The 22547-nt window shown below is 46.3% G+C and overlaps 1 protein-coding gene across 5 annotated transcripts in view; it reads left to right on the plus strand.

Moving 5' to 3' along the window:
- PECAM1 (platelet and endothelial cell adhesion molecule 1) overlaps nt 1–22547 on the plus strand; it is a 93407-nt gene that overhangs the window by 31010 nt on the left and 39850 nt on the right. For 2 of the 5 annotated variants that reach the window (XM_033438879.2, XM_033438878.2), the window contains exons 1-4: nt 6793–7455; nt 7542–7568; nt 16186–16479; nt 20364–20669. In XM_033438879.2, coding sequence (XP_033294770.2) covers nt 7173–7455; nt 7542–7568; nt 16186–16479; nt 20364–20669 — 910 coding nt within the window. In that variant the 5' untranslated portion in view covers nt 6793–7172. Of the gene's footprint in view, nt 1–3642; nt 3708–6539; nt 6745–6792; nt 7456–7541; nt 7569–16185; nt 16480–20363; nt 20670–22547 lie in introns of those variants that run through there. The other 3 variants (XM_049702163.1, XM_049702164.1, XM_004275632.3) reach the window with 3 other exon arrangements.

Genomic DNA, 22547 nt, shown 5'->3' on the forward strand with positions numbered 1-22547 from the left:
GCTGTGATTTAGATTTGTGACAGTCCTGTTTTGTGTTGTTTTTTCTCATAGCTTTTTTTTTTTTTTTTGCGGTACGCGGGCCTCTCACTGTTGTGGCCTCTCCCGTTGCGGAGCACAGGCTCTGGACGCGCAGGCTCAGCGGCCATGGCTCACGGGCCCAGCCGCTCCGCGGTGTGTGGGATCTTCCCGGACCGGGGCACGAACCCGTGTTCCCTGCATCCGCAGGCGGACTCTCAACCACTGCGCCACCAGGGAAGCCCCTGTGTTGTTTTTTCTAATGCAAGCATATTTATTTATGTTACCTTTTATAAAAAGGGGAGAATGGTGGGATATAAGAGAACAGTATATGTATATATCATTAGGAGCAAAGGCGTAACATGGATCATGCCAGAGTTAGTTCCATAACCATATTAAAAACAGAATGTAACACTCTCCACCAAAAAACCGGGATTCTGAAGCTCAGATATGTCATTTGTTAAATGAAAGGTGACGTCCCCAGTTTTTGAAGGCAGAAGCACCGCATGTAGAAAACACCCTGTCCTCCTTCCCTTCGGCTGAGAAAAGGGAGAAGAGAGCAGTACTGTGGTAGAAATAGGGCCCTGGGTGAGCTTGTTCTGCCTGGTGGGCATTCCTGGGGTCTTCATCCCTGGCAATGTAGGAGTCAGTTCCTTGTTTAGTTACCAAGAAGCTAAAATAGCTATGCGGAACCTTTTTTTCGTTTTTGTTTTCCCCCAATCAAGGAATCCACTAAGAACCAGAGGAAGGAAGGGGAAGATATGTGGGGGCCACACACATATAAAAAGCCACTTGATTTCCTATTTTTAAAAAGGTGAAATAGGAAAAAAAAATCCTTTTATACTTTTTTAACTTTTAATAAGACATTCTTATTTACAAATAAAGAATAAGGAGCATGATGATCTTTTCAAGGAATAAAATAAATGATGGACAATATATGCTTCAGTTCTTATCTCACAGCCAAGTCATAAGAGAGAAGGAAGAGATTTCCTTGAGAACTAGAAGGAGTGGTTCCCCTGGAAAGAGAGTGAGAGACAGACAGACAGACAAACCTGAGGAGAATAGCAAGGGAGGCTCTCCCATGAGGATCCACAAGTCCTGTGAAGGACCAGCCCCATGTTGACGTGACTCTGGGGCCTCAGCACAGGTGACCCTGCTGTACTGGCTGGGCTGGGCTGGAGTGGATACAGCAGCCATTTTAAGTGATTTCCAACACCCTGATACATTCACATGATTTAAAAACTAAAAAGGACACAAAGGTTTATAATGAAAAATATACTGAACACTATAAAACATTGGGGCTTCCCTGGTGGCTCAGTGGTTAAGAATCCGCCTGCCAATGCAGGGGACATGGGTTCGAGCACTGGTGGGGGAAGATTCCCACCTTCCATGGAGCAACTAAGCCCGTGTGCCACAACTACTGAGCCTGTGCTCTAGAGCCCGCGAGCCACAACTACTGAAGCCCACAGGTCTAGAGCCCATGCTCTGCAACAAGAGAAGCCACCACAATGAGAATCCTGCACACTGCAATGAAGAGCAGCCCCTGCTCACTGCATCTAGAGGAAGCCCGTGTGCAGCAATGAAGACCCAACACAGCCAAAATTAAATAAATAAAATAAATAAATTTATTTTAAAAAAACTATAAAACATTGCTGAGAGAAGGTAAAGAAGACTTAAATAAATGGAGAGATATGCCATGTTCATGGGTCAGGTACTCAGTATTGTTAAGTCATCAGTTCTCCCCAAATTGATTTATAGATTCAATGAAATTCCAATCAAAATCTCAGAAGGCTTTTTTTGGTTGAAATTGAAAAGTTGATTTTTAAAATGATATAGAAGGGCAAAGGGTTTAGAGTAGTCCAAATAACTCTGAAAAGGAAGAAAAATGTATGAGGACTACTAACACTATCTGACTTCAGGATATATTTTAAAGCTACAGAAATCAAAACTGTGTGGTATTGCATAAGGGTAAACAAATAGATCAATGGAACAGAATAGCGACTCCAGAATATATATATGTCCACATATATGGACAACTCATTTTCAACAAAGGTGCAAAGAGAATTCACTGGAGAAAAAAGATAGTCTTTTCAACAAATGATGCTAGAACAATTGGACATACACATGCAAAAAAAAAAAAAAAAAGAGAAGAACTTTGATCCACACCTTGCATCATGTGCAAAAGTTAACTCAAAATAGATAATAGGGAGTTCCCTGGTGGCACAGTGGTTAAGAATCCGCCTGCCAATGCAGGGGACACGGGTTCGAGCCCTGGTCCAGGAGGATCCCACATGCCACAGAGCAACTAAGCTCGTGCACCACAACTACTGAGCCTGTGCTCTAGAGCCTGCAAACCACAACTACTGAACCCGCATGCCACAACTACTGAAGCTCACATGCCTACAGCCTGTGCTCCACAACAAGAAGCCACTGCAATGAGAAGCCCGTGCACCTCAACAGAGTAGCCCCCACTCGCCACAACTAGAGAAAGCCCACATGCAGCAATGAAGATCCAACACAGCCAAAAATAAATAGATTAAATAAATAATTTTTTTAATTAAAAAAATAGATAATAGATCGAAATGTCAAAACATTGGGGAAAATTTCTGAGACTTTGATAGGCAAAGATTTTTTAGATGTGACACCAAAAGAATGATGCATAAAAGGAAAAATTGATAAATTGGATTTGATTCTTTAAAATTTAAAGCTTCTGCTTATCAAAAGACACCATTAAGGAGATAAAAAGACATGCCACAAACTAGGAGAGATATTTGCAAATTACATAATTGATAAAGGACTTATATTCAGAGTATATAAAGAATTCTAAAAGCACAACACTAAGAAAACAAGCAACCTAGCTAATAACTGAGAAGATTTTAATAGACCCAATAAATGGCAAATAAGTACATAAAAATATGCTCAATGTCATTAGTCATTAGGTAAATGCAAATTAAAACCATAATAAGAAAGCACTATGCTCCCCACTAGAATGACTAAAATTGAGAAGATTGACCTGCCAAGTGTTGATGAGGATGTGGAGCAACTAGAACTCTCATACATTGCTGGTGGGAATGTAACATGGTGTAATCAGTTTGGTAAACAGTTTGGTAGATTCTTAAAATACTAAACATATACCTACCTTACGGCCCATGCATTCCACTCCTAGGTATTTATGCAAGAGAAATGAAAGTATGTGTCCAGACAAAGGCTTGTTCATAGCAGCTCTATCTGTATTAGTTCAAAACTGAAAACAACCCAAATGTCCATTAATAGGTGAATAAGCAAACCCGTATTTTCATGCAATGAAATGTTACTCAGTAGTAAAAAGGATGAAGTACTTATTATGCTGATTGAAAGAAGATAGACCAAAAAAACCAACAAAAAGTGCATACCGTATGAGTCCATTTAAATAGAATTCTAGAAATGCAAACTAACCCATAGTGACAGAAAGCAGATCATGTTTGCATAGGGGGTGGTGGGTGTGGGGAGAGGGATTCAGGGAAGAAAGGATTGCAAAGGTGAAACCATGTAACTCAGATTGGGATTTGAACCCACGGTCTGTTAACTGAGATTACACACCTGGTCTCAGGACTTAATGAAGCTCAGGTTCTTGATGTCTCATTGCAGAAAGAATTCAGCAAGAGACAAAATGATAAGCAAGAAGTGGATTTATTCAGAGAGAAACACAAAAGGTGAGAAAGGCACCAGGGTATGGGGTTTGTCGGGTTTTACAGGGGTGCTTAATTTCATAGGCTAATGAGTGGGAGGAGTATTCCAGCCACTTTGGGGAAGGAGAGGGGATTTCCAGGAATTGGGCTACCACCCACTTTTTGACCCTTATGGTCAGCCTTGGGACTGTCATGGGGCCTGTGGGTGTGTCATTTAGCTTGCTGATGTGTTACAGTGAGGTATACTGAAGCTCAAGGTCTAGTGGAAGTCGACTTGTCTGCTGTCTTGGACCTATTTGGTTCTGATCAGTTTATGTTGTGTCCTCAGGCTATGTCATTCTTTTAAAGGTTGTGCCCTGCCCACTTCCCTCCTGTTTCAGCCGGGCACAAGGAAACTACTGTGGGTGATGTATATATTCACTTTCTTAATTGTGGTGGTCATGTCACAGGGTACACACATGTCAAAACTCTTCTAATTGTAACTTTTATTTATTTAGGCCACACCCAGCGGCTTGTGGGATCTTAGTTCCCCAACGGCCGTGAAAGTGCAGAGTTCTAACCACTAGACCGCCAGGGAATTCCCAAATTGTAAATTTTAAATATGTGCAGTTGTTGTATGTCAGTTATACCTCGATAAAGCTGTTAAATTTTCCAATTTCTTAAAAATTTAAAAGGTAATACAAAAATAAAAGATAAAAAGTCACATAACTTAAGAACTAAAAAGTACAGAAAGGTTTACAATGAAAAATTCCTAGTTGCCCAGTTTCCACCACCCACTACAGGTAACAAAATCTTTTGCATTGCTATCAACTTTACGTAAGTGAATGTTTACCTTTACTGACAATAGTCAATAGTAAGTAGCAATTCAAACAAAGATTTATGTACCCTTAGAGAGTCAGGTAATCCCTAGGAGAGCCTGCTGGTCAATGCCCAGTACTGTATTGAAAGAATACACTGTAATCCTTTTTGCCTATTTCTAAATTTCAGATAACTTTTCTGAGAATTCCCTGGTGGTCCAGTGGTTAGGACTCTGAGCAGTCACTGCCGAGGGCGCGGGTTCAATCCCTGGCCAGGGAACTAAGATCCCACAAGCTGCACAGTATGGCCAAAAAAAATTAAAATTAAAAACTAAATTTCAGGTAACTTTTCTTATGTTATCTATGTGTTCATTTCCTTTGTCCATTTTCCTTTTGTATTGTTGATCTTTTTCTTCTTGATTTCTGAGAGCTTTTTACATATCAGAGAGGTTAGCTCTTTGTCTATGATGTGAGTTGCAAATATTTTTTCCAGTTTATAGTTTTTCTCTTTTTTTTTTTTCATAGTTTTTCTCTTGATTGAACTTTTTTTGGGGGTGGGGGGCAAAGCAGAACATTTATTCATGTAGTATACTTTATCAGTCTTTCATATTATGACTTCTGGATTTTAAGTCATAGTTAAACCAGCCTTTGCCCAAGATCATGAGGAATTCTTCTATGTTTTCTTCTAGAACTTTTATGTTTCATTTGTACCTTCAGATGGTTGAATCTGGAATTTATTCTGGTGCACAGTGTAAGTTGTGGGATATAATTTTTCCACTTTTCTTTTGAAACATTAACACATTTTTGAAATAAAGCTTTATTTTCTCCTGGTGTTCTAAAAGTACTAGCATTGTGGATGAAACAATGACTAATTTTTAGAAGTTTACTTTGGAACTTAGGGCCATGCGGTGGGACATTTATCAGTATGGCTTGAATGTCACTTTGAGAAGCAAAAGTTGCTTACTCTACAGTTTGTAAAAGTTACCTTTGAAACCAACATTTATTTTATTACTCAGGGCGTTTCCTTTTTTTTCCTGCCAAATCAAAATTTGGTAGCTGGTGGGGGTATTTTCCAGTAGGTTGCCAAAGGAGATAGTTTACAGTGGGGAATGGAAAATACAAAACAACAAAAGTAAAAAAAACACAATAGAGGGCTTCCCTGGTGGTGCAGTGGTTGAGAGTCCACCTGCCAATGCAGGGGACACGGGTCCGGGAAGATCCCACATGCCGCGGAGCGGCTCGGCCCGTGAGCCATGGCCGCTGAGCCTGTGCGTCCAGAGCCTGTGCTCCGCAACGGGAGAGGCCACAACGGTGAGAGGCCTGCGTACCGCAAAAAAAAAAAAAAAAAAAAAAAAAAAACACAATAGAAAAAAATTCCTTTATGCATGCATTGCTCTCTAACAGCTCTTATCAAAACTTCCATTGAGGGCTTCCCTGGTGGCGCAGTGGTTGGGAGTCCGCCTGCCGATGCAGGGGACACGGGTTCGTGCCCCGGTCCGGGAAGATCCCACATGCCGCGGAGCGGCTGGGCCCGTGAGCCATGGCCGCTGAGCCTGCGCGTCCGGAGCCTGTGCTCCGCAACGGGAGAGGCCACAACAGTGAAAGGCCCGCGTACCGCAAAAAAACAAACAAACAAAAAAAAACTTCCATTGAACTGTAGATCACAGAGAGGTATTGTTCTCTAGCTGGAAGCCACCACTTCTTGGTACTTGCCCTGAGGCAGAGAAGTCTTTGGTTTCTCCCGTCCCGTTCAAATCTGACTTAGCTTTACCACGTGATGGTATTCAAGGGTAGCATTTCAGAAAGCAGCACCGTGACCCCAAGGCAATGACCATCTAATTCAGACAATACAGTTAACTTGTCCTCTTTCAGTCAGTCATCCATTTTGCTAATGTTTTTGGTCATCTACTAGGTACCAGGCACTGTCCCGCCGTCATGGAGCCAGCAGTCCACTTGGGGGAGGAGCAGCTATTATGGCACACGGTAGAAAGTGTCCGACAAAGGAAGACTAGGGAGGTGAGGGGGCCCAGAGGAAGGGCAGCTCAGTGTGGGGAAGACAGGGGACGATGCTAGAGGATTGATGCCTAAACTGAGTTATGATGAATGGGTAGGAATTCGCCAGAAAAGGAGAGGGGAAAGGGTACTCCAGACAGGGGAAGAGCATTGGCAAAGTCACAGACATGTGATGTGTTCTGGGAACTATAAATTCTAGCAACCAGAATGTAGGGGCAAGGAAGGAAGAGGTGAGAGACCAGGCTGGAGAGGTAAGTAAGGGCTGGATCGTGCAGGATTGGAAACTGACTTTCTCTGCAGGGCAATGGGGGGAGCCATTACAGGGTCTCCCTGACAAACCTGCAATTTTCTGAAAAAGTCAGCCCTCTCCATGCCTTTGTCAGGAAAGGCAGGAGGTCCAGGTTTAGGCTGTATGGAAAGAGCCCCCTTGGAGGGGCCAGAGGAAAAACAGAGATTTGCTGAGTGTCCAGGGAGAGAAGCCCTTTGCGGGGAGGTCAGAGAGAGGGAGGAAGCCTCTCTGGCTGCCATGAGAAGGGGTCCCCAAATCCAGGCCAGACGCAAGGAGGGTCAGGAACGCTGAGGCAAATGTCACTTGTGGCTTTTTTTCCCTCTAAACAAACTAAACAAAGCAGCTGCGCCCGGTGGCCCCTCAGGAAGGCCAGTCATTTCCTGAGGAGATATGAGGCCGCCCAAGCATTGTTCCCGGTTTCCAGCATGGCCGCCATTACCTGACCAGCGCCACGGCCGGTCTGTCCGCGGTGCCTGGAGAAGCTCCCACATGGGTCTCTGCTTTTCACGGGGCAGGTTTCTCACCTCCGTCGCGTGGGAAGCGGCTTCTGCCTCCGGAGCATGGCGCAAAAGCAGAACTAACTGCCCGAAACCTTCGCTCACTCTCAGGATGCAGCTGGGGTGGACCCAGGGGGGCACGATGTGGCTCCGCGTCCTGCTGACACTTCTGCTCTGTGAGTTTTCCCTCTCTTCCCACATCACTTAAACTTCACGAGAACTGAAGCTCGTGAAGTCAACATATTTCTCCTGTCTTTTCCAGGTTCAAGCCTTGAGGGTCAAGAAAACTGTAAGTTGTAAAATTCCTACCTGTGACTCTTAAAACTCATGTCAGATTGCTCGGGTTTAATGTTTGTAACGATTCAGAAACATATTCAAATTGTCGGCTAAAGTTGATTCTGCATTTAAAGAAGGTTTTGGAACAAAACACTTATTCTAAGCCAAGTTTTAATCAGCATGTTCTAGAAGTAGCGTACATTTCTAGATCCTGGTGAACTGCTGTTTGTAGGACTGGGGGGGGGGTGATAAGAAAGTGATTCCATAATTTGTTTTTTGTTGTTCTACCATAAATTTCTTTTTTTCATATCCTACCCTACCCCTGATTGTTTATTCACAAACGAGATATAATCAGTTTGTTAAATGCATGAAGTCAGAACATAGTTTATTTAGTTATTTTTTAAAAATATTTTATTCATTTATTTTTGGCTGCGTTGGGTCTTAGTTGCGGCATGCAGGATCTTTCCTTGCGGTGCTGGGGCTTCTTTCTAGTTGTGGCGTGCGGGCTTAGTTGAGGATCTTAGTTCCCCAACCAGGGATCAAACCCGTGTCCCTTGCACTGGAAGGCGGATTCTTAACCATTGGACCACCAGGGAAGTCCCGAAGTCAGAACATAGTTTAAATTGTTGTTGTGACTTTTTTTCTCCTAAATGATCTAAAACAGATTAGATATCATTTCCCATCTACCCATGAGGCTACGATGGTATCTGCAGTATTTTGTGCTTGGGCATGGGAAGTGGGGCTTCTGCCTGTCTTTGCAATCTGGTCTGTCATCCACTTTAGAGCTAATTTTGAATCATTAAGATGAGCAGGTTTGGAGACTTCCCTGGTGGTCCAGTGGTTAGGACTCCATGTTTCCACTGTAGCGGGCACAGGTTCGATCCCTGGTCGGGGAACTAAGATCCCACGTGCTGCACGGCAGTGCAACACACACACAGAAACACATGCCCACACACACAAATAGATAAGCAGGTTTTGTTTTGCTTCATCTGGACCGTGTGAAGGAGGGGACTGGGCTGGGTCTGGGGGCCGAATAGAGGGAGAGCCCACAGAACAGGATCCCCTTGTCAGGTCACTTCATTCCACGCAGTGTCGGGGTGACTGGGTTGCAGACAGTTGTACAGCTATTTGGGGATGAGGTGTGTGGGTGACACTGGTTTATTGAGCCAAGGCTTGGAGCAGTAGCTCTGCGCAGAGAGGGCTCGTGCTGGCTACTTAGCAAAGCCGGTCTGGCGGGTCTCCTGTGCGTGTGTCCATGTGCTTCGATGGGTATTTGATTCCCATGGCAACCCATGGAGGCAGGATGTCTATTATCTTCATAATCAACCTAATTGACTGATGATATCTCTGCACCTCAGAGAAACAACCAACTTCTCCAAAAAGAGCCGGATAGCAGGACATCAGCACCAGAACCTCCCCTTCCCAAAACCTGATTGTCCGGAGCCTGGAGCCATAGGCCTGACTCAAATCTTTAAAGCCACTGTTACTCTGTCTCTCTGAGCCTTTTTCCCAATCTGTAAAATGAGGGTGATGCATCAGTATGAGATGAGATTAGATAAAAAGAGGTGACGTGCCAGCCCAGCATGCGGTGATTAGTAAATAATGGTTTCCTGTGGTCCTAGCTCACCCACCATGAGAGGTGCACCCACTGCACCTCCCTCGCTCTGTCCACTCAAGCCCTTGTGCCCTTACTCTAGCCCAGACCACACCCTGCCAACACGTGTGCCTCTGGGCTTCTGCTTCTCTTGCTCCAATCTCTCTCCCATCTTTGTCCTCACCTCAGGGGGAAGTAAATCGCTCCCTGCCCAGGTTTCCTAGAGAAAGGTCTTCGTACCTTCGGGGGAGACCTCAGAGCCACAGGACCCAGAGCCGGGAGGCTCTCCTACTCCCTCCTCAGGCTTCTGCCCTGTTTTATACAAGGTGCCTGTGCAAGGTCACCACTGGGTGCTGGCAGAGTTGGGGCTGGGACCCAGGTCTCACATTCCTCAGGCCACCCGGGACCACGTTGCACGTGCACGACCTGCCAGCCTGCTCCACGTGGCCTACTCCATGGTTGAGGTGCGTGGTCCGCCCCTGCCCTTCCTCTCCTTTTACTTCGGGCCCCCGCCCAGCCCCAGCCGGCCAGTCTCAGGAGATGACCTCAGCTCCCTCTTCACCTAGAACACAGTGCTGTCTGGAGGGAACTCCCTCCACTTCCCGCCCTGCCCCGGCTTCAGGCTTATCTTCCTCCCCACCCGTCCTCCTGACTTCCCTCCTGGCTTCAGAAGCCGTGTCTATCCCGTGGTGGGGCAGGGCCTGCCTGTCCACCTGGGCTCCGAGCCCATCCCTGGCATCACCCTCCTCCCCCAGGCTCTCACGCTGTCTTTATTCAGCCTCCACCCCACTTTTAGTATCTATTCTTTCCTTTCAGTCTACAAACATGATTGGTAGCTCTTGGTTTTTTAGGAAAACGAAAAATCACAAACAATCCCCCCGCCCCCCCCCAGACACCCCCCGTTTATCTTGTGCCCCACTATCTATCCACTCCCTTCCTCAGTCAAACTTCTCCAACGCCTGGTTTCTAATCACCGTCTCTGCTTCCTCACCTCTCAGGCGTCCCTACCTAGCAGGTCTGGCCTTGGCCCCCACGCCTCCCTGCCGCTAGAACCCTCTCATAGATGCCATTATCATGTCCAGCCCTTAGCCTTTGGGACCCCGGTGTTAGCACAGAGCCTCTTTCTTTGGCCTCGTAGACCTTCTTCCCTGGTGTTCTCCCACCTTTCTGACAAACCCTCCTTTTTTCCCCCGGGAGACTTGGACTTTCCCAGGGTCTCATCCTCTCTGAAGCTCAACCCCCCCACTCTGTACACCTCCACATGCCCACCCTCTAGTCCACTCCAGCTCTGGCCACTCCCCCCACCATCAAGCTTCCCACGGGGCCAGTGGTTGACATCTCCTCCTAGTGGTCCCCCGGGCCCCTCCAACCAGCTGCGCCACCGAGACTTTGGCTCCGCCCTTACCTTTCTCTGGCTTTGTCTCCGTCAGCCCACGGCACCCATATCCCCCTGGGTACCTAATCCAGGAACCTTATCTCCCACTCTTTGCCTCAACCCCCATAGCCAATCAAACAAGTAAAACACATATTACAAATGTTATTATTAATGACATTTAGTACGTTCATCATGTTGTGCAAACATCACCTCTGTCTAGTTCCAGAACATTTTCTTCATCCCCAAAAACAAGTCCGTTTGCATACACTAAACATGTCTCAAGTCCACCCCTGCCCCTCAGCACCACTGCATCTGCCTGAGCAGAGGCTGCACCAGCTTTCACCCGAACCATCGTCCAGGTTGGTACAGGCCTCCAGTCTCTCCTCCAGCCCACAGTGATCTTTCTAAAGCTCCAGTGTCATCCTGTTACCACCTCCCCGGCAAAACCCTCAGGACAGGGCACAGCTTGTCAGCATAGTGGGCAAGGCTCTCTGTTCTGCCCCCTCCTACCTGGCCCCCTGGACCCTCCAGCCTCACACTCTGTCTCCTGTAACCACCAGCGCCCAGAATGCATTGATTTCTCATGCCTCTGTGCCCTGGTACATGCTGTTCTCCCGCCCCGAGCACCCCACCACCCTTTCCTGTCCTGGTCCAAGGCTCAGTTCAGGGATCACTTCCTTCAGGCTTCCCTTGGCCTCTCCTGGGCAACCCTTCCTCCTGGTGCTTACATGACTGTACTCCAGCTATCTGGGTCCCCACCAGCCTGCACAGTCTAGGACAGCAGGGATGCTTTCTTATTCACCTTGTAATCCCAGCACCTGACACAGGTGCTCAAGAAATGTCTCGCTGAAAGGGACTCGAACTGAACTTGGAGGTGCTCGAGATTCAGATGAGCTGGGTCAGCACACTCCATCCTGAGCACCGCAGTTCATCAGAGCGTCCATGCCTCATGGCTCCCTGGATTTTCCTGACAATGATGGGGGGCCCCTTCTTCTCCACCCACTGCCCCCTTTCTTTCTGAGTCATTTCCAGGTTGAGGGCTGAGTGGCTGGCTGAGTCATGATGCCTCATCTTCCCTGGAGCATCAGCATCTGCTGACCCGTAGCCTGAGGTAGAGGGAAGCAGGTCCCTTTGTTTTAGGATCTGGGGATTTGGCGCTGTGGTCGCTAGGTGCCTTACCTGTGCTGTGGTGACTTTGTTACTTGGATTGTCTCCATCAGCCCCTCGTCTCTCCAGGTTGAAAAGATCTGGCCTCTTCAGGCTATTCTACAACCCCGTCCTTCCATTACAGTTCTGAACGTTTTGTGTCCTGTCTCCAAAGAAACGCATCAGAGGTGGTTCACGGGCCCCCTGACACCCATCTGTGAACCTGCGGGAGGCCCGGGTTGTAGCAATCACTCTATCGTGTAAATAATGAGACCTACACACAGGTCTCATTACTGGCTGTGCCTGGAAAGTTTATTCACAAAGAGGATAATATTTTCCATATTATCTTAATAATCAGGTAGAGATTTTTTTTTGAATTTTTGAATATTTTATTTATTTTTTTATACAGCAGGTTCTTATTAGTTATCCATTTTATACATATTAGTGTATACGTGTCAATCCCAATCTCCCAGTTTATCACACCACCACCAGTCCCCCCGCCATTTTCCCCCCCTGGTGTTCATACGTTTGTTCTCTACATCAGTCAGGTAGAGATATTTGAAGGTTGGGTGGTGTGTTTGTTATCTATTGCTCCTTAACAAATTATCCCCAAACTTAGTGGCTTAAGATAACAATTTATTATCTCACAGTTTCTGAGGGTCAGGAATCTGGGAGTGGCTTAGTTTGGTGTTTCTGACTCAGGGTTTGTCAGCAGATTGCAGATAAAATGTTGGTCAGGGTTACAGTTATCTGAGGGCTTGTCTGACGCTGGGGAATCTGCTTTTAAGCCCACTCACGAGGCCGTTCCTCACCCTGTGGGCCTCTCCATAGGGGTGCTCATGACATGGCAGCTGGCTTTGCCCAGAGTGAATGATCCCAGAAAAGGAAAGAGTGACCAAGATGAAAGTTGCAATGTTTTTTATAAACTAATCTCAAAAGTCACCTACTGGCACTTCTGCTGTATTGTTGGTCATAAGACCAACCCTGGTCTGATGTGGGAAGGGACCATATGTGGGTGTGATAACCGAAGGCAAGGCTCACAGGGGCCCGTCTTGAAGGCTTGATACCAGAAGGGTGGTGGTCGTGGTGATAAAATCTAGGCTGCTGTTCTGTTGCATCAAGTCAATGAGCTGGGATCCGTATCTTTTTTTTTTTTTAATATTTATTTATTTTTGGCTGTGTTGGGTCTTCGTTTCTGTGCGAGGGCTTTCCTCTAGTTGCGGCAAGCGGGGGCCACTCTTTATCACGGTGCGCAGGCCTCTCACTATCGCGGCCTCTCTTGTTGCGGAGCACAGGCTCCAGACGCACAGGCTCAGTAGTTGTGGCTCACGGGCCTAGTTGCTCCGCAGCATGTGGGATCTTCCCAGACCAGGGCTCAAACCCATGTCCCCTGCATTGGCAGGCAGATTCTCAACCGCTGCGCCACCAGGGAAGCCCTGGGATCCGTATCTTGAATAATTTTTTTAATATAAATTTATTTAGTTTTGGCTACATTGGGTCTTCGTTGCTGCGTGCGGGCTTTCTCTAGTTTCGGCGAGCAGGGGCTACTCTTCATTGCGGTGCCCTCGGGCTTCTCACTGCGGTGGCTTCTCTTGGTGTGGAACACGGGCTCTAGGTGCATGAGCTTCAATAGTTGTGGCACATGGGCTCAGTAGTTGTGGCTCGCGGGCTCTAGAGCGCAGGCTCAGTAGTTGTGGCACGTGGGCTTAGTTGCTCCACTGCATGTGGGATCTTCCCGGACCAGGGCTCGAACCCACATCCCCTGCATTGGCAGGGGGATCCTTAACCACTGCGCCACCAAGGAAGCCCTGTGTCTTGAATAATTTTAAAAAATGCTTTTCCTTCTCCTGTCCTGCCTTCTTTTTTTTTTTTTTTAATTCTTTTGGCCGCACCGCACAGCATGTGGGATCTTAGTTCCCCGACCAGGGATCGAACCCGTACCCCCTGCAGTGGGAGTGAGGAGTCCTAACCACTGGACCGTCAGGGAAATCCCATGTCCTGCCTTCCTTTCTTCTTCCTTGTCTGCTCCCGCTGGCCATGGAAGTGTGTGGTTCCTACCAGTGAATCAGCTGCGTTAATTTATTAAGCAGATGTATATTAGATTTGCTTAGAAAAGCAAGGTAGGCAGAAGCATCTTGTGTTAGTGCACATCATCCTCTCTAAAAAACTGCTACCTGATGCTTTAGCCAAGTTTGCTTTAAAATTGTTAAACAGTGGTAGAGCTCCCTAGGGATGGTCGGTAGGAGACCCAGGCAGGGCTGGCGCTGAGGCTGGAAGGCCTGGAATAGGGAAGAACTGTGAAATGCAGACTGTGAGCTCTAGGTGGGCAGAAACTGTGACAATCTTACCCTTCTCTGAACCCCCAGTACTGGGTGCAGTGCCTGGCACAGAGACGCCCCCTTCAATGTCTGCTGAATGAATGGTACTGAGGAAGCAGGAAGGAGGTGTCAATCAGGGGCCAGGCATCGGGCAATACAAACCTGCCCCTTCAGTGCTCTCAGCCACCTTGGTCCTGTCATTGTTCAAGATTAAAATACAGGGAAGGCAAGTATTAGTGTTCCTACTTTATAGGAGGAGAGGTGGTAGTCTGGAGAGGTTAAGTACCTCCCAGTGACGCCCAGCTAATGACTGTGGGATCAGGGGTTTGGACCGGGTGTGCCTGACTTGCTTTCTTCCTGTACCCAGTTCTGTGTTCCAGTCTGGGGTGTACCAGCCATGGGTGTGCATTTCATTCAGGATGATGACACTAAAGTAGCCCAACACAGTGGGATGACTAACACCGGGGGTCTGGAGAAGTTGCTGTAATTCACCTGGGAAATTAAAAAATTGTTGGGTTTTAATTTTTTTTCTGAAAAAATTGTCTAGAAATATGATTTCAAGAAAGACCTTTAGAGACCTCAAGACTCAAGAGTTGGTATTATATCTGTGACTGACAGAATCTAGCTAACATTTTGCAAGCAATTCATCTGTGCCAGGAACTGTGCTCCAAGAACTTAAACTCAGGTTCTCATTTACACTTACTGTTATTATGTCCATTCTATGGGTAAACAAACTGAGGCTCAGAGAAGCTCAGTAACTTACTAAAAGCCACACAGTTTGTGAGCAGAGATGGGATTTGGCCCAGGAAGTCTGACTCTGCACTCATCTTCTGCTCTTTACCATCTCCTGATAGAATCACTGTACTAAACAGCATGGCTTAAAATGAAGAAGGAGGTACTGAAGGAGCAGGGAGACTTGCCTGTCCCTACCTGGGAAGGGAACGTTTTAATCTATGGGAAACTAAACATGGTTCAAAGAAACTTCTGTTCCGAGAGCTCACCCAGCAAGCTCCTCAGACCAGGAGCTAATAAGGAACACAGAAAGACAGAAAAGGGAATTCTAAAGATTACTGCTGTAAGAAATAAATTTAAACAATCATCTTGTTTCATCTCATGACTAATCAGATGCCATTTTTTGTTAAATTAATTGCTCAGAAAAAAAGGCACAAGGATGGACTGTTGTATTCAGTTTAAAACCTGAGACATCTTATAGACAAGTTAAATTCTAAGGTGTTCAAAAACAGTTTGACGTTATTAAAAGAGAGAGAAAGAGAGACGATTTTTTGCCAGTATCTCTGGCCAGCTACCTTGCTATACCTTTTTTTGTTTGTAAAATGATTTGGGAACACTTATAAAAAATATGTATTATTGTTCAATAGGATAAAATAAATAAGGAAATCAGAATGAGGGAAAATATGGCAGTCAAATAAAACTGTGACTCTTTTAGCACAGAAAAGTGCATCCCAAACGTTGCTAGAGGTAAAATGTGGGGCTTATACTATTTAGCAGCCAAAGCAAAAACGGGAAGCAAGATGCATGAGAAAAAGTGGTTTCAAGTTCTCACCCATCTGGTGAGGCTTCTGACTTCATCAGCTAGAAAACACCAGTTGAGACTGCTAATTTGTTCAGGCGGGGGTGGGTGGGTGGAGTGGGGCTGGGGGAGCGGTTCCTGGACGTGAGCATGTGATTTTGGAACGGTGGTAGCCATCATTTATCAAGCAATTACCGTGTGCCAGGCACTGGTACACCCAGGAAATCACTAGGTAATTTCCTGCTCGTCTTCTGTAAGTCTTACAACAACTTACTATGTAGGTATTATAACCCCATTTTATAGATGAGAAAGTTGAGCTCAGAGAGGTTAATCACCCAAGGTCACACAGTAAGTGATGAGCCAGGACTTGAACGTTTGTCTGCTTGAATCCTGTGCTCTCTCCAGGGGCCACCATGTGGCAGCTCACAGGCTGCATACATCTTATGGACATGTTTTATTTGTCACACTCTGAAGACTGCCACCTTGTCATGGTGGGAATATGAGCAGCTTAGTATCAGCTGCCTCGTGCTTGACCCGCCACACACAGTCACTACTCACCTGGGACCCCTGGACACTATACTGCATGGATGTGATGATACCAATCTGATGTGGTGACGTTGTTTCTGAGATAACAGGTGTGTCTGCTCTCCTCCCCTTGGCCTTTAGCTTTCACCATCAACAGCATCCACATGCAGATCCTGCCGAAGCAGGAGGTGCAGAACGGGGAGAACCTGACCCTGCAGTGCGTCGTGGATGTCAGCACCACCTCGAGTGTCAAGCCTCGGCACCAGGTGCTGTTCTACAAGGATGACGTGCTGTTTCACAACGTCTCCTCCATGGAGAACACAGAGAGTTATTTTATTCCCCAAGCCCGGGTCTATGACGCGGGGACATATAAATGCACTGTGATCCTGAACAACAAGGAGAAAACGACTGAGGAGTACCCGGTGTTTGTGAGAGGTGAGTCCCTGGAATGGAACACAGCTCAGGCAGGTGAAGCGTGAGCACATGCAGGAGCCAGCATGGTGATTGAACGAGCCGTAACACCGGACCTACCTGCCCGTCCGTCATCCTTCTCACTCATCTGCCCGACACTTTCCTAACCTGGAAATGCAGGCATTAGACACGCTCCCAGTACACCAGGCTTTTCCTCACCTCCATGCCTTTGCACATGCTATTTTCTCTCCCTGGAATACCCTCTTCATCTCGTCTCCTCGGGAACTATTTCTCCTTCAACACTCAACTCAGTGATCTCTTCTCTGACACTTTCCCAAACAAAACTGATCTCCCCCATGGTCCCAGTCCTTACAGCTCTTGTGCTCTCTCTGCGATCAATGGTATTGGTATCAAGGTCATGGGGCTGAGTGTTGACTCTGGATTCTGCAGTCACTCTGCCTAGATTCCAATCTGGACAAGTCCCTTAACCTCCCTACACTTTAAAATTCTCATCAGTAAAATGGAGATAATAATACTACCGAGCTCAGGAAGTTATTAAGAGGATTAAAAGATATCCTGTTAGCAAAGAGCTTAGTGCAATTTCCAGCACATAATGAGTTTCCAATAAGCGGCAATTACTATTTGACTCGATATTGCAACTTTCTCACATATCTGTCTGCTCTTCTGGATTTTGAGATCCTGAGAGAAGAGATGGTGTTTGGTCTAATTTTGTATCTCAAACAAACAAACAAAAATCTGGCTCATAGTAGGCACTCAATAAATGACTGTGGAATAAATTAAACAGTTGAAAACAGCAAGTAGTAATAGAGATGGAAAAACAAGAGAAATATCATTGTGGGAAATTTGGGTCATAGAGTTCCATCCGTCCATTCATTCATTGATTTACTCCTTCAAGAAGCACGTCCCAAGGCTGCAAGTCAGGGAAAAAAAATAGGTGCTAGACATGAAAATGCATCAGACAGGTCCTAGCTCTGGACGCAGTTACAGTCCTGTGGGGAAGAGAGACATGTAAACACATCATTGCGGTCCAACAGTCATCTGATCTGAGCGCCTTGGAAGCACAGCGGTGGGAGGAAACAATTCTGCCTAGTGAAGTTAGGGACGGCTTCCTGGAAGAAGGGACACTGGGTCCAGATATAGAAGATCGTGTGGGAATTTGCTTGATGGTGAAGTGGGGCAAAGGACAGAGAAAAGGGATGTAGCATAAAAGTGAAAGCACAGAGCTGAGAAAGAGGTTGCCAACCCAGCAGAGTGCCCCTCGGTCAAATTCTCCACCTCCTGAAGGCAGGTCTTCATGTCCTGTCTCTAAAATAGAGATCACTGGGAATCTGTGTGTACCCTTGAAGGTTGCTTTGTTTTTTTTGGTTTTTTTATAAATTTATTTATTTATTTTTGGCTGCGTTGAGTCTTCGTTGCTGTGCACGGGCTTTCTCAAGTTGCGGTGAGTGGGGGGCTACTCTTCGTTGCTGTGCGGTGGCTTCTCTTGTTGCGGAGCATGGGCTCTAGGCGCATGGGCTTCAGTAGTTGTGGCTCATGGGCTCAGTAGTTGTGGCTTGCGGGCTCTAGGCGTGCAGGCTCAGTAGTTGTGGCGCACGGGCTTAGTTGCTCCACAGCATGTGGGATCTTCCGGGACCAGGGCTCGAACCCATGTCCCCTGCAGTGGCAGGCGGATTCTTAACCACTGAGCCACCAGGGAAATCCTGGTTGTTTTGTTTTGAGGATTAAATGGGTAGCAGATGAAGCCTTCTTAGTGATGGAGTGTTGGATGAATGAATGGCCCGTCATGTGCGAGGTGCTTGCCCAGACCATCCTTAGAAAGAAGTAACCCTTTCATCAAACAAGAAGCAGGAAGAACCAGTGGGCAAGTGTTTGGGGGCGTTTTCCTTTCAAAAGTATACAACCTCTGGCCACCTTCCTGTCAGGCTCTGAGGCTCACAGGGGAGCACGTGACTACATCACCCCCCAGGCCAGTTCCTCCCTGGGTCTCCTCTGGTCTGTCGGGGCACGACTGGCCAGACATCCCTTTGTGTCACCAGGGACAACAGCCACAGGGATGCAGACCAGCCCTCCTCCATCTCCACTGCGGACAGGGGAGGAGCCAACAGGTCCAGGTATTCACGTTAGTGATGAGGAAAGATTGGCAGGCCAAGAGTTTGGGAAATGTACGTTGAAAAGAAATGCGCTGGCAAACTTGGATGATTTAATGGATACAGTTTGTGAATTCAGCCCTGTGCCTCCTTGATGCTGCTGACATAACTGTCATTTCTGCACTTTTGAGCTCACTTCTGTGATCAGCATAGTCATTCATACTATTGTTACCTCCAGTAGTAAGAAATACCACTTATCAGGCCCTCATGAGATAAACAATTCTAAGTGCTTTACACATGTTGCGTTTTCCTCCTGCAGTTGCACTGGCAGATAAGCCTGATCTCTCCCATGTACAGGTGTGGCTGCTGGCACTCGGAGAGGTTGGGTGGACTGGTCCCGTAGAAGGGAGAGCCAGAGTGAGAACCAAGATCTATCTGACTCCACAGTTGGCCTGTCCAACTCTTGATTATTATGATAGGTTTTTGAAGTAGACAAAAGGCAATTCGTTCATTCATCAACCATTTATCGAGTGCCCACTCTGAGCCAGGCTGAGGACCCAACCGTGAATAAGACATGACCCCGTCCCTTGCGGAGCTCGTGTGGGGCAGGGCAACACCTTTTCAAACAGCTGCCACCAGAAGTGACAGCAGTGGTGAGAACACAGTACAGATCTCCTTCCCAAGAGGACAGCCCTCCATCACTGACCTGGGTGGGTCAAGAAAAGAGGTTCATGAGTCTTAGGTGACTGGGGGAGGTGGCACATCCAGGAAGAGGCAGTTTTAGGATACAAGCAAGTCTGTCTGACTCTAAGGTGGAATTCATGATCCCCAGACCACGGGGGCTGGATGGGACATCTAGTCTCAGCCAGGCTCTCCTAGCTCCCCCGAATCTGACCTTAGCTTACTACCCATTGTATTTTCCCCTCCAGCCCTTCCTTGGCTCCGGACAGCCCTCCTGAAAAGCCACTCCTATCACTTGGCACAAGCAGATCCCCATGCACACGTGTGCCCTGAAATGCCTGTCCTTAGCCCTCATCCCACCTCATGTGTCCAAATAACCCCCTCCCCTCAAGATTCCTCTCAGGCCCTATTCCTTTCCAGGATCTTCTCTGATCCCCCCAGGCAAAGAGGGCGTCCCCCTTTCCCTACTGCTCCGTCACTCACTGTCTCTATGACACACTCTGATGCTTGGTTATTTTCAGCTTTGCTTTTTGAACTGAGAGGCCACGCCTCCCTCCTCTCCCTCGACCCCCCCAACCTCTAGCTCTGGGGTCACACAGACCTGGAGTCGAGTCTCAGTTCTGGCGCTTGACGGCTGTGAGTTTTTGGATGAGTCTTGAATCTCTCTGAGTATTACCTTCTTCATCTGTAAAATGGGCATAATTTTCTCTTTCCTGCCCACCCAAGAGTTCTATTATGAGAATTAGAAAATTGGGTCATGGATATAAAGTCAATCCTAGCTTGTGGTAGGCATTCAATAAATTATAACAACAATCACAATAATATCCATAAATACTGGCTGTTTTGTTTTGTTTTTAACTCTATCAGTTGGGATGATTGCCTTCCTAATGGAGTTATACACACTGAAAGCACCAACCACATCTTAAACAAATTTTATATTTTTCAAAGTACCTGGTACGGTGCTGGAAACATACTCGCTCAGTAATTACCTGGTAGGTAGCACTGAGGTTCTGGGAACAAAACAAAAGAACCCTCAGATGGGTCAGCCACAATGATTCAGCTGAGGGACGCTTGTGCCACTGGAGCAAACATACTAACGGACTTTCTCTTCCCCCAAAGGAGTGTCCGATCCCAGGGTGACGCTGGACAAGAAGGAGGTCATAGAAGGCGGGGTCGTGATGGTCAACTGCTCTGTCCCAGAGGAAAAGGCTCCAATACATTTCACAATTGAAAAATTCGAACTAAATGTAAAAGGCGTCAAGCAAAAAAGAGAAAAAACTTCCCAGAACCAGAATTTTGTGACGCTGAAATTCACAGTTGAGGAGCAAGACCACGCTATATGGTTCCAATGTCAAGCGAGGATCGTTTCGGGGACCCACGTGGAGCCCTCTAGATCCATCAGGAGTGAACTGGTCACCGTGAGGGGTCAGAGTCCTACTCTCCTTTTTATCATTCTTTCTGGTTTGCTGGTTTGGTCTGGGGAGGAAGAGCCCAGAATTGGAAAGGGGCTGGGGCCTTCTGGCTGTACTGCTGTCTCAAGACTGTTCTTAATCACTTTATGTTTTTCAAACTTTCTGACTGTGACACAGTTAAAAATATATATATACATATATATTTCCCAACAACACTTAACCTTAATATACGATGCATTTTGCTATTTTTCTTTCTATTCTCTTTCAGTTTTTTAAAGCACTGGCCTCGACTCCCTGAAATGATGCCTTGTGTGACCTGCAGTTTGGAAACCATGGCTTTAAGCCAGTGAGGATCAGACACCAGGAAGTAGGATCTGGAGGGGATCCAGAGGGAAGGGGGGCCAGGTCCTCAGCCTTTGCCGCCCAGGTTTTTTTTTTTTTTTTTTTTAATTTATTTATTTTGGCTGCGCTGGGTCTTAGTTGCAGCACGCGGGATCTTTTTTAGTTGCGGCATGCGGACTTTCAGTTGCAGCATGCGTGCGGTATCTAGTTCCCTGACCAGGGATCGGACCCGGGCCCCCTGCATTGGGAGCGTGGAGTCTCACCCACTGGACCCCCAGGGAAGTCCCTCTGCCTCCCACATTTGATGAGGGACTCCACTCTTCTGCCCACCCTTCCATCCCCAAGACATTGGACTAATAGGAAACAAATGAGGTGACCTGAGAAATGCTCTCAGGAGAGAAAGGCAACAGCAGAGGGGAGCCTGGGTGTCAGTGTCCAGGACAGAGAGAGCTCAGAGCTCCAGGTTAGGCAACCCAGCAGCTCCCGGTGACCTGAGAGGGAAGCAGTTGTGAAGCAGGGAGGAATCAGGAGAAGGCACAGTCTACTGCAGAGAGCCGCAAATGTATTCGGGATAGGAGCCCTAAAGCTTATCATAAACGACCCTCTGCTTTTGGTACCTTACTTCACCTCTGCCCAACGTGTATACATAATACTTTATTTATGTGTATATATTTACTATATAGTATTATGTATATATAATATATAGTATTTTGTATATACGATATGTTTCTTATTATAATACATGGTGTGGGTTAAATTTTCAGAAAACATGGTACTATATAAAGTATGAAATGACAGTCTTCATAGTAAGTACCACTACTCAGAGAAAACCCTTGTGTGGTCTTCTAGACTTGTTCTGCTCATTCATCATGTACACACACAATTTTTGCTTGTTTTTCTTTGTTTTTACAAAAAAATAGGACCAGTCAAACATTCTACCTTATAACTTCTTTTTAACAACCATAACATATATGGACTTTTGTCCATATCAGGAAGTACAGATCTTTATCATTTTAGTGGCAACTCGGAATCCTGTGCCCTAATACGTTTGCCTCGTTTTCTATTGATGGACATTTAGGTATTTTCCCACTTTTTTGCTATTAAGACAATCTTGCTTATACTTATAACTTACACATACTTATACCTTCTGTACTTTCGTGAGTATTTTATTATTATTTATTGGTCAAATTGTTGATTCAAATGTTTTGTGCATTTTCAGTATTGAAAGATATCGCCAAAGTGCTCCTCCAAATGGACGAACATTTCCATCAAAAGTGTTCCATTTTCCCACATCCTCACCAACACAGAATATTATCAATGTTTTGTTATTTTTGGCAATCTGATTGAGGTGCAGTGATATATCATTGCTGTGATTTGTATTTCTTTGGTCTTCCATGAGGTTGAGTATGCTTTTTATGTTTATTGGTCTGTTACATTTCCGCCCCCGTAAACTGCCGGTTCATACACACTTTGCCCATATTTACCACTTCTGGTTGATTTGTTTGAGCCCTTTATAAATTAAAGGAATGTGCTCTTTCTCAGGTACTAT

The sequence above is a fragment of the Orcinus orca genome, chromosome 19, assembly GCF_937001465.1.
Source record: "Orcinus orca chromosome 19, mOrcOrc1.1, whole genome shotgun sequence".
Taxonomy (NCBI): domain Eukaryota; kingdom Metazoa; phylum Chordata; class Mammalia; order Artiodactyla; family Delphinidae; genus Orcinus; species Orcinus orca.